The sequence below is a fragment of the Thalassophryne amazonica genome, chromosome 1 (assembly GCF_902500255.1).
Source record: "Thalassophryne amazonica chromosome 1, fThaAma1.1, whole genome shotgun sequence".
In the NCBI taxonomy this organism is placed as follows: Eukaryota; Metazoa; Chordata; class Actinopteri; order Batrachoidiformes; family Batrachoididae; genus Thalassophryne; species Thalassophryne amazonica.
Window position 1 is genome coordinate 133,638,873 of NC_047103.1, and position 15,182 is coordinate 133,654,054.

The 15,182-nt window shown below is 41.1% G+C and overlaps 1 protein-coding gene, 1 long non-coding RNA gene and 2 other non-coding genes across 4 annotated transcripts in view; 1 reads left to right on the top strand and 3 right to left on the bottom strand.

Annotated features, from left to right (window-relative positions):
* Window positions 1–3,403: 3,403 nt before the first annotated feature.
* Window positions 3,404–9,659, bottom strand: LOC117514484. The gene is made up of 3 exons (XR_004561890.1): window positions 9,649–9,659; window positions 4,404–4,410; window positions 3,404–3,460 (listed from the first exon to the last, which is right to left on the bottom strand). It is a non-coding gene; the product is annotated as an uncharacterized LOC117514484 (long non-coding RNA).
* Window positions 7,241–7,313, bottom strand: trnak-cuu. Its single transcript has one exon. It is a non-coding gene; the product is annotated as a tRNA-Lys (tRNA).
* On the bottom strand, window positions 7,992–8,064 carry trnak-cuu. The gene has a single exon. It is a non-coding gene; the product is annotated as a tRNA-Lys (tRNA).
* Window positions 8,220–15,182, top strand: part of LOC117514475 (ribose-phosphate pyrophosphokinase 2) — an 86,753-nt gene continuing 79,790 nt past the window's right edge. Inside the window, exon 1 of the mRNA XM_034174958.1 lies at window positions 8,220–8,519. Within this exon, the coding sequence (XP_034030849.1) occupies window positions 8,398–8,519 (122 nt within the window). The 5' untranslated portion in view covers window positions 8,220–8,397. The remainder of the gene's footprint in view (window positions 8,520–15,182) is intronic.

Below are 15,182 nucleotides of genomic sequence, written 5' to 3' on the forward strand. Positions count from 1 at the left end.
CAGTCAGTGCTAAATTAATAACAAATAAGTGCGCGGTCTGGCGAGGTGGAAGAACGGTGCGCTCCCAGCAGCACAAACGGTCCGGAGCCAGAACAGTTCGGACCCAAGGACCCCGCCGACACCCCCCAGGTGGCCGCGACCAACCGAGTCTGTGAAAGAAGAAACCATCATGTGAGTCCACCACTCCACACACAGAGAGACCACTCAAAGGTGTACATAAACAGCAAACACTTCCTGGCTTAATCACCAATCAGCTTCCCACCCTGCAGGCATGGAACACCCAGTTCAATTCTCCACTGCAGTGGAAGCTGATTAAACGACTAACATAACAGCTCAATATAATAAGGTGTGAGGGACACCACATTTACTGACTGTACTCATGTTAGTCACAAAACCTAAAGTACCTCAGGAAGTGTGCTGACGAGCGTGAGACCCCACCCCCTCCTCTTTCACAGACCATGGCATCAAACCTGGTACGGTCTCTGCGTCCATGATGATGAGATGGTTCTCTAAACGTCGATCTCACCCGTCTGGTCACAAGGTCGAGTCTCTGGCAAATACACACTGTGTACTCCAGACTTAAATGCAACCATGCCCCAATCCATATAGATGCACCACAGCTGTGAGTCCTGACGAGTTGCACATGACCAGCCTCAGGTGATCAGGGTGAGGTCCTAATAACTCAGCCACACAGCCACTCAGTCCTGAACGCATGCCACCTGGAAGGAAAAACAAAAGACAGAAAACAGAAGACAGAAACAAAAGCCAGCCAGGCACCCCAGCCACAACAGCGTTATTGCTATCGGATGCTGAATCATGTCACCCCATCCAAATGGGGCAAAATGATGGTTAAGTACACTGGTTGTATGTTTATTGATGTTTCTACAGTGATGATGTTGAGAATGTAGACATTAAATTCGATAAACGGGGGGGATAATGACAGGGTTTTCTATATATTAGCAATATTATTATAAAATATTAATGTCTTTACTTTGATTGTTAATGCCTTTACTTTGATGAACTGCCTTTGATCTTGTTTTTGATTCTGTTCTCTATTTTCCATATATACATATATGCATGTGTAAGAGTTCATGCACCATTATTCTTCTAAATAATCACTCATTGTCAAAGCAGAAATATACACTGAACTGTTGAAGTAATCATTACAAATGCTCCCATGAGAAAAGTAACATTTGTCCTTTTGCTTAATGAATGTGCAGACTTTTTTGCTAGAGCTATGTTTTTGCTGAGCACAGATTAATATTTCGGCCTTGAGCAGAGAATAACAGCCTGTACACTAGTTCAAGTCTGGCGCTGTAACGTCTCAATTTGAAGAACAATTACTATCTGTCTAAGAAGACCATAAGGGGCCTTCCAGGTGCAAAGTGATACAAATATGAATTGACTGAAGAAACGCAGCTGTGCCTTGTATATTGTTTTGTAATATGTCTGTGTGCAAATAAATTTAGGAGCATAGTGGGCGGGCCCTTCAGAGTGAACGAGGACGAGGTTTGACGAAGGGTCGTTCGTTCTCTCCTGATCAGGAAATGAAATTCAGTCTCCAGTGTGATCATTCTTTGTGTTAGTTAACTGAGTTGCCTTTTTTACAGATTACAACTCTGACAAACACCAAAATGTGACTTTTTATTTTGTCTTAGGAAACACTTCCAGAGTGAACTGTCACATTGAAAACATGTTCAAGCCATATGACTTGATTGTTCAAAGATGCTGGTGTCAGGACTTGACATTTTGACATCACTGACCCTTTCATTAAAATAAATACTTGCTTTTGAGGGATGGACAACCTATTTTGAAGAAGTGACTCACTTCTGCAGGTTATCTACTAATTGTTTTGAGAAATGCCTTAGCAGTGGTGCAAATATAAATTGTGTGGTGAGAAATGCACCAAAGTGACTGGTGGAGATTCAGGGGTGTTACCAAGGGGTGGGGGGAGGCAGGGGTGATCAGTGCCCACCCTGAGAAAAACTCTGCCCACCCAATCAAAACTCAAGATAAACTGATTTACTACTATTTGACAACAAATGTGATATCCCATGTGACTCACAGCCGGAGGTAGACAGCCACTCATATCTAACACTATGTGTGATTTGGTGGATTCATTTGCCAGTCTATTCTGATGTAAAACTAACCAATGGGCACTCTCAAATTACTAGAGACCCTCCCATTCTTATTTCAAATGCCTTCTTCTCACTAGTGTTGTTTCAACAGTAATTCTGGATCATAAGCACATTTCAATATTTCAAACATCTCTATCATAAGAACTTCGAACATTTGCCAAACTGTGCCAACAGAAATGCATCGGTGGCTCATTAAAAAAAAAAAAACCAAGCAGCTCCCAATCCCCAAATGCAGTCTCTACCAGCAGCCCTGCAACCACTGAACAGAGCATTGCATCCATGGTGAGGTCTGAGACTGCCTGTGAATCACCAGCCGATGCACCATGCTCCAGTACCTCTGCACCCATGCTGGGGGCTCAACACGTCTGTTCAGGCCCCCGACTCTGCTGTGTCCACTCCTCCAGACTTAAATATGGATCTCCCATCTTAGCCCATTTTAACCAGTTAATCTAAGTGGCCACTTGGGCAAATTCAGAGGTGTTTTAACACAACATGATTTCAAACTGGACCGTGGCATGAATATTGCCAGCTTCTGCTTCAGTTGTTGCAAATTTAGTTCTAATTGTTATAGTGAGGACATATTTACTCAACATGGCTACACTAATTGGAAAAAAGCACACTATAAAGACAGTGGCTTTTACAAATAAACAGCAAGCGTCTCACACTCCAGGGCCATGGTCGCGTGGCAGGAGTACTAGCTCTGGTCAGAGATGGGGGAAAATATGGTCCATCTGTTGGGTCATACCTAAGTAAAAAAGAACAGATACCACATTAAAAGCATGGGTGAAGTCTTTCAGTTTCTCACTGTTAGTGAACTTGCTCTGCGTGGACATTATCACAGGGATATGGATGAGCAGGGACTGTTTACTCGGCTCGTTGATTACACTCCAGAGGTGGGAAGAAGTCACTGTCAAGTCATTCTCAAGCCATCCATCTGCAGGTTCCTAGTCAAGCTTGCAAACAATTGTTGGCCATTATGGCATGAGACTTGACTTGGGACTTTCTGATTCATGAGTTGAGAGTGATTTGATGGTGACTTTGTCCCAGCTCTGTTACACTCTGAAAAAAAGATTCTAAACTCACAGATATCACAAAATTCATCCCGGAAAATGGCAAATATGCTCATTTGGGGCGGCAACTGCTCAATTGGTAGAGCAAGCCGTCTTATGACCAAAGTGTTGGCAGTTTGAATTTGGCTCCCTCCCAACCAGTTAAAAGTCTGCATATTGCCGTTGTGTCCTTGGGCAAGATACTAAACCCACCTTGCGTGTGTATGAATAGGTGGTGGTTGGAGGGGCCGTAGGCGCAGAATGGCAGCCACGCTTCCGTCAGTTTGCCCCAGGGCACCTGTGGCTTCAGTAGTGGCTTATCACCACCAATGTGAGAGAATAAATAATGCAACTTGTAAAGTGAGAAACTTTCTACATTCTACATGTTTCTATTAAAAGTTCCCATTTATTGAGTACATTCTCCAAATTATCATAACATTCTTGTACCTTCTACCTTCCAAATAAATCAGTTTGTGTCTATATATATTTTTTTGCATGTTAATCCTTCAGGATTAATACAGCCTTCTGATTGTGATTAATTTCACAATATAATTTCTGACATCAATCTATAGGAGCACATTGATGAAAATGCACATCTGTCTACAACAAACATCACATTGACCTGGTGACACAACTCCCGATTTCTTCAAAAATGTTTCAAAGTTTTCAGCCAAACAAAATTTAATTGGAACACAATAATCAGCCCCAACATTGTCCCTTACATTTATTGGCTCAGTGTAAATCCTAAAATTCTGTAATCACACATGACAGTATCATAGATTATCAGAAAGTTAGCTTGGTAAGGATACATCAAGGCCCAGGGTGTCATGGTCTGCCTTTTCTGCGTCTCTCCTTTCCTTTTGTTTCTTAACCTTGTGTGTAGTTTGTTAATTTTCCCCCACATGGCGCGCTGCAGAGCTAAGGAACTGGAACTCCTGCTGCTCTTCACCGCCACACACCCGACGCACATGAGCGGCTCATCAGCAGCGGGCTACTTTGTCAGAATCTGCATTTGAGCTGGTATGTCTATCCTCATCTGGACTGATCATAAGAATCTAGCGTATCTCCGCACGGCTAAGCAGCTTAATGCGCGCCAGGTGATATTCCTTAGCCGGTTTAACTTTGTACTCTCATATCGTCCCAGGTCGAAGAATGGGAAACCCGATGCACTGTCCCGCCAAGTGTACTCTACAAACGCTGTTTCCAGCCCTGAAACCATCCTTCTGGAAACCTGTTTTGTGTCAGCTCTAACTTGGGACATCGAATCTAAGATAAAGTCGGTTGTGGGTGATACGCCTAATCCTCCGGAACGCCTGAGGGGCAAATTATTTGTTCCTGCTAAGTTGAGGGGTGAAGTTATTCATTGGGGTGATGATAGTCATTTTTCCTGTCATCCCGGTATCCAGAGAACCATGTTTGTGCTTAAACAAAGATTTTAGTGGCCACAAATGTTAGCTGATGTTACAGAATATGTTAATGCTTGTTCCGTCTGTGCGATGCACAAAACATCCACACGTCCACCTACGGGTGTTCTGTTACCATTACCTATTCCAGTGCAGCCATGGTCACACATCTCAGTTGATTTTGTAACGGGATTGCCTGCCTCAAAGGGCAATTCTGTAATTATGACCGTTGTCGATAGATTGTCTAAGATGGTTCATTTTGCTCCCCTGCCTAATTTACCTTCTGCTAAGGATGCCGCTGTTGCTTTACTTACCCATGTCTTCAGGTTACATGGTCTGCCACAGGATATCGTGTCTGACGGGGGTCCGCAATTCATCTCACAGTTCTGGAGGGAGTTCTGCTGTCTCCTCAGGGTCACATCCAGCCTTACTTCAGGATATCATCCCCAATCCAATGGACAAACTGAATGCCTCAATCAGGAATTAGAGAAAGGACTCCGGATCCTAGCTTCGCAGTTTCCATCCTCCTTGTCTTCACAACTACCGTGAATAGAACTTGCCCATAACAATCTCCCCACTTCAGCTTCTGGTTTCTCCCCTTTTCATGTTGTGTTTGGTCATCAACCATCTCTGTTTTCCCCTGCAGAGCTGCAATCACCTGTTCCATCTGCCTTTGAACTCATTATGCGGTGTCAATGAACCTGAGTGTGGCCACAGAAAACTTTGTTGAAGTCTTCTGAAAGCTACAGGAAAGCGGCTGATTGCAGGAGGACCTTGGTGCCATTCTACTCTCCGGGAAAACAGGTCTGACTGTCTACACGGTACCTGTCACTTCACGGGATTCCCGAAAAGATGGCTCCCAGGTTCACTGGCCCGTTCCCCATTACTAAAATCATTAATCCTGTTTCTGTCCATCTCCGCCTTCCAAGATCCATGAAGATACATCCCACGTTCCATGTGAGCCATCTGAAACCTGCCAAGACGAGTCCTTTACCTCGACTACTCCTCAGCCTGATATTTTTTGGACTGTTGCTCATGTTGGACTGCCTACCTGTGTACCGACTCCTGCTAACATCACAAGGAAACGCCTTAAAACTACAGAGCTGTGAGTCTGTCCTACATTTGTGTCCAGCCTGCTTTGCCAGTCATAGCTGATATACTTAAACCCAGGCTTTCAGCTGATTTACTGCTGGAATCTTGGTGGTTTTCCATGCTATGAGGCCAGATTCTCAATGATCATGAAGCCAAGCCAGATCCTGCTCCAGACTCCATGACCTTGACCCAGTGGTGGGCACAGTCCCGCTAATCCGCTAATTATCGAAGCTAACGTTTTTGTTAGCAGATTAGCTTTTCAGATAACTTTGAACGCCATCAGTGGACCAGTTAGCTTCCAATAAAGTTTAGTTCCGATAATTTTTAGACCACTAACATGGTTTTGTGGGCACAGCGAACAGGGTTGTCAACTCTCACGCAAAGCCCCCAGACCGCCCCAACCAGGGCCCTCTTCACCCCCTGCAATTTTAAGCAATTTTCATTGTTTGACTCTTACATGCCTGTAGATGAGCTTACTGAAATATTTTGGGAAAAGGAAGGATCATGGACGTGGAGAGGAGAAGAATCCTCCTGGTGTTATTAGGTGCTGTTTTTTCAACTTTTTCAGTTTCTGAATTCTTTTTCAGATACCTTTCACAGAACATTGGTTATGTCTGCTGTGCACACTTGGTTTCCATCTGATAACTTGAAGATATATGCATAAGATCAGAACCTCCATCCAGTTTTGGTGGTGTCGGTAAATCCATAACAGAAAAATGAAAGTGACTGAGGCACTTTTGACTGAGATATAATGCAAAATGTACACTAAATGGCCTTTTCAAGATTAAATTCAAATGTTCACAAAATTCACAGTCCAGATCAGGTGTGGATTAAACTGTGTCAGGTGACAGTGAGTGCCAATCTGCACCTTACCTTCAAATATGAGAGCGATTGGGGCACGTTTGATTAAGATATAATGTAAAATATACATTAAATGGGGTTTTCAGTGTTCATTTTAAATGGCCACAAAATCTGTAATCTGGATCAGATCCAAATTAAACTTTGTCAATTGATAAAGGATGCCATCCTACATAATGTTCTCAAATATGAAAGAATTTTGTTATAATAAAAAAAAAAAGTTCAATGTTAAAGATAGGGAGTTTTCCAAGATTTTTTTCTGACACTGACCTTGAAATTTAATCTTCAGTAAAAATATAATGATGCTTTGACCTTGAAAATGAATCTTCAGTAAAAATGTGATAATGACATATGAAAAATTGTGGGTGCCAGGTTATTCACAAACAAAAGGGTAACATCCTTTAACTTTGTTCGTGGAGGTTTAACCAATAGTCCAAATGCATTTTGTGCCCTCCTAACCTCCATTTTTACTCTCATTCTGCATGTGCTTTGGACGTTATAGAATAATCTCTGTTAGTTGTGACCAGGACCAGTAATATGAATGAAAAACTCTTTCACACATTAAAGTCAGTAAACATATTCAGTCACAAAAAATCCACAGTTCACACTGTTGGTTCTTCTTCCTCAAAAAAAAAAAAAAAAAAAAAAAAAAAAAAAAAAAAAAAATCCACCCCAAAATTAAAAGACGAAAAAGTTATTTCGCCCCACGTGGGACTCGAACCCACGACCCTGAAATTAAGAGTCTCATACTCTACCAACTGAACTAACCAGGTATATGTTGATCGATTCATATAATATATTCTTATCTATAAGATGTGGGCGTACCAGGACCAGTCATATGAATGAAAAACTCTTTCACACAATAAAGTGAGTAAACATATTCAGTAACACAAATACGCATTTCTCACACTCGGTTCTTCAAGGTTTTCCTCAAAAAAAAAAAAAAAAAGAAAGAAAAGAAAAGAAAAGAAAAGAAAAAATTAAAAATCAAAAACTTTTTCACTCAACGCGGGGCTCGAACCCGTGAGGCTGAGATTCTCTCTCGTGCTCTCCCTGTGGTCAACAGCGGTAATTTTTTTACGTCACTTCTTGGAGCTGGAAAAGGGGGCGTGGCACAAACACGCTGAGCTGAGCCTTCCCGCTTTAACCTTGATGAATCTTCAATAAAAATCTCATAATGATATATGAAAAGTTGTGGGCGTTGGGTTGTTCACAGACAAACAGGGGTGAAATAACCTCCTCTAACTTTGTTGGCGGAGGTTTAACAAATGATCTAAACGCATTTTTTTGCCTTCCTAACCTCCATTTTTACTCTCATTCTGTATATGCATTGAATGTTACAGAATAAACTCTGTCAGTTGTTACCAGGACCAGTAAAATGAATGAAAAACCCTCACACATTAAAGTGAGTAAACATATTCAGTCACAAAAATACAGACAAAAAAACTTTTCGCCCAACGTGGGGCTCGAACCCACGACCCTGAGATTAAGAGTCTCATGCTCTACCGACTGAGCTAGCCGGGCATTAATTAATATTTCATATAATATATTCTTATCTTTGAGGTGTAACAGCGCCATTTTTTTCTGTTGTGGTTAACAACGGTATTCTTTTTACGTCACTTCCTCGAGTTGGAAAAGGGGGAGGGGCGTTTCTTTCACCACGCAAGCACGCTGAGCTGACCCTTCCTCTCGCTTGTTCTCAGTCTTGAGTGCTGTGCTCCAATTTGCAATGCCAGAGTTCCGTTGTTAACAAGGCAGTTCTTCCATTTTGAACACTCTGAAAAGGAGTAATCTCTCACCGTTTTCACCCTTCTTCCGTACTTTTAGGCGGCCGGTACCTTTTTTCCGCGCGCAGATATGCCGAACATCGTGCTTTTTAGCGGGAGTTCTCACCACGACCTGTCCCAGAAAGTGGCCGATCGCCTCGGACTGGACCTGGGAAAAGTAATTACCAAAAAATTCAGCAACCAAGAAACATGGTGAGTACATTTAAAAAATAAGGTCTCTGCAGCCTTTTGGTACTTTTTCGTTGTTCTGGCACAATTAGCATGAAGCTAACTGTTGGTGTCCACGTGACGCGCTAGCCTCATGTAAACACAGAAGGCTAATGTAATCTCAGCTTTACTGCTTGTTTTACTCACCGAATCATTTGGTGGAACCTATGACACTGCGTTACAAAATTACGGATGGACTTACTCATCCAGTTTTGGCCATGTCAAAATGTTTTGTTGACAGCTGAAGTGACATTTGTTCTGCAAAGAGCTGAGCCACAATCAGGGTTCCAATTCAGGGACCAGATGCATGAAAATTTTGAACATATTTTCCAGGTGTTTCACTTGTGTATTTGTCAAAGGTAACCATTTGGTGAATCATATCTGAAAATTTTGTGAAGCAATCATTGAAATTCCTAGATAGCTCACAATATGCTAAACCGTTATATTACACCTGAGGTACTTCATGAATGTGTTTATTAAATATGGATTGTTGAATAGAAATGTTTGTTATTGTTAACACTAATGTAACTAATGTATATATAGTATGTATAATTTGAGTGTATTTCGTTGCTCATAACATAAAGAAAAATTGAAAAGAAGTTTGGAAAATCCACTTTTTTTCATCACATATTATAACACAATTGGACCTCACTTTTTCAACCAGGTCATATTTTTTTCAAACCAACCTCAAGGCAATTGAATTGTGCGTTAGTCAATAGAAAACCCATGAAATGAAAAATTAAAAGTAAATGAAAGGCCCTTGAGTCAATTTTAAGTACAACAAAAATTAAATTAAAAATGACCCTTGCGGATGTTACGCCGTCTGTCAAAACCAAGTGGGAGATATAGATGGTTAAAAGTCGCATAAACTATAGCTAACATTTACACTTAGATGGGCATTCTACTTTGAAATATGTATTCTCCGATATACTAGTGATGTTAAGCTCGAGTCGGTCTGCTCGACACAGCATCGAGCTTTGTGAACCAGAAGTGTCGGTGAGCAGCGTTTCGAGCACGCCCCCATTACGTGACCACTGCGAGCGAGGCCTCGTTACGTCACACCACGTGTCGAGCTTCGCGGGAAAGTCGAATAATCTGGGCGTGTCAATACGACCCGCCAAGTATTTAAATGAGACCTGAATCGCGACACAAACTGTGGGTTTGTGAGAGGAGGAGACTGCTAGTGACAGTGTTATTGCCAATTACTATGTGACAGGGACAGCATTAGTTTATATTTAGGTCTAGTTTAGAGTTCATTTAGTATAGTTCGTTACATACACATAGGACCTAACCACACACAACAGGCATCCATTCATATACAACATTTATCCACACAGTACATCAACACAAGTTATAGGTTAGACTATATATTCATAGGTAGATCAGAGACTGAGCTGAGTGACTGAAGAGCTGTGATTTTGGCGAGCGGGTCTTCTCCAAAGCTGGAGAGGTGGTGAGGCAGAAGAGGAGCCGATTAAAGCCCAGCACTGTTGAAATTATTCTTTTTTTGAATAAAAATTGTTGATAGTTGCACAATCACCGTCTCCTATCCCCTCTATACTAATTTACAAATTACAGTATCATAAGCACAAGTTGCAGAAGCACATCTTTCTCACTTTTCCCGTCACATTCCATCCAAATATTGAGGACTGATGAATCTACATATAGTCTACAATAAAGGTTTTCATAACTAGTATGTGTACATCTGTAAGGACTATTTATTACATTAAGAAAGACACAATAATGAAGATGACATTTTTTATTAGTATTTTTCAAGGACAAACCACATCAGTCATGAATTACTGCAAACATTTGTCACAGCACTCGCTCAGGGTAATTCTCAAAACAATCCAGCAGATGTCACCCTTCAAACTATCAAACGCCTCGAAGCAGTGTGTCGATTTTCAGCCAGTTGTGTTGAAGTGGCTCATTGGTTCATGAGGCCTCGAAATTGCCATCACTACGATATACATCATCAATTTGTATAAAAAAATAGCGTATTAAGAAATTATAACAAGTTGAAAACAACCTGAGAATTGTCCGTCAAAAATAACATCCGCAAGGGTCCATACTCTTATTAATTTCACTTTTCCATAATGGAAAAGTGAAATTTTTAAACTTAATAGTTAATGAGTTATCTTGAGCTTTGTGGTTTATGAAAGAAATATATGTGTACTACAATTTCAAACTAGCTTGCAATAAAAACATGTAACTTGAAAAATTGACTTTTGTGTTACACTTTCACAACAGTTTAGCATATTGTGAGCCATATTGGCATTATTTTAAAGCCTGTTATAAATAATGTTAGGGACACTACTTTGACAGTTAGGCCTGCCATATTTGACATTTATTTGGAAATGTCCCTTTTTTTTCAACAGCTCAAATTTTCTATTTAGACTGTTTCCACATTTTTTTCATGTTTCGAAGCAACAATCTTCTGATTATATTGTGACTGTAGATGATGGAAACCCTACATTTCTTGCAATCGAACGTTGAGAAACATTGTTCTTAAACTGTTGGACTATTGTTTCATGCAGTTGTTCACAAAGTGGTGATCCTCGCCCCATCTTTGCTTGTGAACGGCTGAGCATTTTGGGGATGCTCCTTTAATACCCAATAACAACACTCACAATTAGCGTCCACAGTTCCCAAATGCTTATTGAGTGTTGTTAGAAGGAAGGGTGATGTAACACAGTGGTAAACATACCACTGTCCCATCTGTTTTGAAATGTATTGCAGGCATCCATTTCAAAATGAGCAAATATTTGCACAAAACAATAAAGTTTATCAGTTTGAACATTAAATATCTTGTCTTTGTGGTGTATTCAATCGAATATAGGTTGAAGAGGATTTGCAGATTATTGTATTCTGTTTTTGTTTACATTTCACACAACGTCCCAACTTCATTGGAATTGGGGTTGTACAGTGAGGAAAATAAGTATTTGAACACCCTGCGATTTTGCAAGTTCTCCCACTTAGAAATCATGGAGGGGTCTGAAATTTTCATCTTAGGTGCATGTCCACTGTGAGAGACATAATCTAAAAAAAAAAAAAAATCCGGAAATCACAATGTATGATTTTTTTTTTTTATATATAATTTATTTGTATGTTACTGCTGCAAATAAGTATTTGAACACCTGTGAAAATCAATGGTAATATTTGGTACAGTAGCCTTTGTTTGCATTTACAGAGGTCAGACGTTTCCTGTAGTTTTTCAACAGGTTTGCACACACTGCAGCAGGGATTTTGGCCCATTCCTCCACACAGATCTTCTCTAGATCAACCAGGTTACTGGGCTGTCGCTAAGAAACACGGAGTTTGAGCTCCCTCCAAAGATTTTCTATTGGGTTTAGGTCTGGAGACTGGCTAGGCCACTCCAGAACCTTGATATGCTTCTTATGGAGCCACTCCTTGGTTATCCTGGCTGTGTGCTTCGGGTCATTGTCATGTTGGAAGACCCATCCACGACCCATCTTCAGTGCTCTAACTGAGGGAAGGAGGTTGTTCCCCAAAATCTCGCAATACATGTCCCCGGTCATCCTCTCCTTAATACAGTGCAGTCATCCTGTCCCATGTGCAGAAAACCACCCCCAAAGCATGATGCTTCCACCCCCAAGCTTCACAGTTGGGACGGTGTTTTTGGGATGGTACTCAGCATTCTTCTTCCTCCAAACATGGCGAGTGGAATTAAGACCAAAAAGTTCTATTTTGTTCTCATCTGACCACATAACTTTCTCCCATGACTCCTCTTGATCATCCAAATGGTCATGGGCAAACTTAAGACGGGCCTGGACGTGTGCTGATTTACGCAGGGGAACCTTCCGTGCCATGCATGATTTTAACCCATGACGTCTTAAGCCTGGTTCATACGACGGGATTTTAAAATTATCTGTAGGTTTCCAAAACCTGAGAGACCACACACGTGAAGATAAAAAATCATGGCTCTAACAGGTTTGGTCGTACAGTGTGTGGTGTGCAGCCACACGGTAAGGACAACAACACCACACATGAACAGATTTCACACACCAGTTCAGACAGGAAATCTCGCAAAATCTCTCGAGATTAAACGTGACTTCAGAGTAAACAAACGGAGGTACTTTATGGACTATTCAAAACAAAAGGAAAAAACGATACAACAAGAAAAAGAAAAGGTGCTCTATAAAGGAGTGGAGAGAGCGCGACCACCGGACTTTCTGGTAAGTCAGAACAGCTGTTTTGATTTTATTTTAGGCTCCATACATCCGTCACCTCGCTTTCTGATTGGCTGCATGTCACATTCAGCAGGCTGCGTGCTCGTTTGTGGTCGAAGGACACAACACGCTGCGATATCGGGCCAAAAAAATCCAACATGTTGAATATCCCCAATTTGCGATTGGAGCGCTCCTGACGTCCTTCCGAGCAGATCAGAGCGCTTTTAACACACCACACACGGCAGGAATATCTGATAAGATTATCTTTAGCATCATCACGATTGTTGGGGCGTCCTTAAGATTGTCGGAAGGGGAAGATCGGGTCCGATATCGGCCTAATTATCCTGCCGTGTGAACCCGGCCTTAGTGTATTACCCACAGTAACCTTGGGAAAAGTGGTGCCAGCTCTCTTCAGGTCATTGACCAGCTCCTCTCGTGCAGTTCTGGACTGATTCCTCACCTTTCTTAGGATCATTGATACACCACGAGGTGGGATCTTGCATGGAGCCCCAGTCCAAGGGAGACTGACAGTCATGTTTAGCTTCTTCCATTTTCTAATAATTGCTCCAACAGTTGATCTTTTTTCACCAAGCTGCTTGGCAATTGCCCCATAGCCCTATCCAGCCTTTTGAAGGTCTACAATGTTGTCTCTGGTGTCTTTGGACAGCTCTTTGGTCTTAGCCATGTTAGTAGTTGGAGTCTTACTGATTGTGTGGGGTGGACAGGTGTCTTTATGCAGCTAACGACCTCAAATAGGTGCTTCTAATTTGGAATAATAAGTGGAGTGGAGGTGGACTGTTTAGAGGCGGGCAAATAGGTCTTTGAGGGCTGGAATTTTTGCTGATTGGCAGGTGTTGAAATACTTATTTGCCGCAGTAACATGCAAATAAATTATTAAAAAAATCATACATTGTATGACCCCTCCATGATTTCTAAGTGGGAGAACTTGCAAAATCGCAGGGTGTTAAAATACTTATTTTCCTCACTGTATATTGAGTCATAATTCGAAGCAGCATCGACCGATTCCGATTCTGTAAACTGGAAAATAACACAGAAGTCATACCAACTGTAGCCATACCATAATGACGCATAACAACAAAGCTATATCAGAATGTGATGTTGAAATCAGTGTATATATCAAGTGGTCCTGTATAAAGAACAAGAATAGATCTTAAGTCTTGCATATTCATTTCTCATCTACAAGAAGTTTATAAATATCTTTTGAAATTGTTGAAGTTACATGTCATTCATGAGTTTCCTGGCTAAAAAATACTCCTGGATTGTTCTGTTTGTAATTTTCACAAGAATGTAGACCAATAACAAAAAAAAATGTAATGCAACAATCCTGATTGTGGGTCAGCCGAAACTTTTGACATGATTCCTGAAGATCTTAAAGCTCATTTCAACCACACATGCTGATAAAAGGAATCGCACTGACGTCACACGCTGGACGGGGCCCACACCAGTAGGCAGAAGACTTTTCTGCAGCCACTGACTGTGCGCACTTGGTGATCCATCACACGGTGACAGAACAGCGCCATGCATAAAAAAAACACATCACGTCCAGATGGATGACAATCCACTTAAATTTTTTTCACTTTGCAAGCATTTAGTCTCAAGGATCGGATGTGGTTTGGCTCAGAATTGTGTCCAGTACAGGTGGGAGATGGAATCACGTGAGCGCACCCTGTGTTCCAACTCATCACATTACAAACAAACCTCTTCTGTATTTTTTTTCTTTTTTCCTTTGGTTTCCTCTGTGCAGCTCCACATTTAGGTGATAAGCTGTGACTGAAGTTATTAGGGCTGCAAACTAACAACGATCTGATTTTCGGTTCATTGTTTTGAAATCACACACAAAACATGCGCAGGAAGCGATTTTGCAAAGAAATGGACAGAAAATGGTCAAAGCATATGTCTAGGAAATAAATTTATGGCTGGGTAGAAAGCTGAAAGGTTGAAGTTTTTAATAGCAATGTCAATATTGGCCCTGCATTTTTTCAGTCTAGCAAAAAGTCACTGCACCTGTTTGACACTCTTGATCTGGTGCCAAAACTCAATTTTTGTTCGCTGTAGTATGGTTAATCTTGGCATTTTCCTGAGTCTTGCTTGGCATCAACATAAACTTCAGGGTCTCTGCAAGTAAAAAAGAAACATAAGTGATTAAGTTTGTAGCATTTAAGTGTTTTAAATGTATATTTTTTTGGGACACCCTATATATATATATATATATATATACACACACACACACACACAGTATATATGTGTGTGTGTGTGTGTGTGTACTCACTCACTCTCAAATTATTATAGATGGGCTGATTTAGTGTTTGTGGATCTTGCATTTTTTTTTAATTTTATTTTTTAGAAGTCATCTGATCCACACTGGTGAATATAATCAACGTGTGGGTGTACATAATTAAAGCAGCCGTCTGTCTCATTGTGGTGGCTTTTTTTTGGT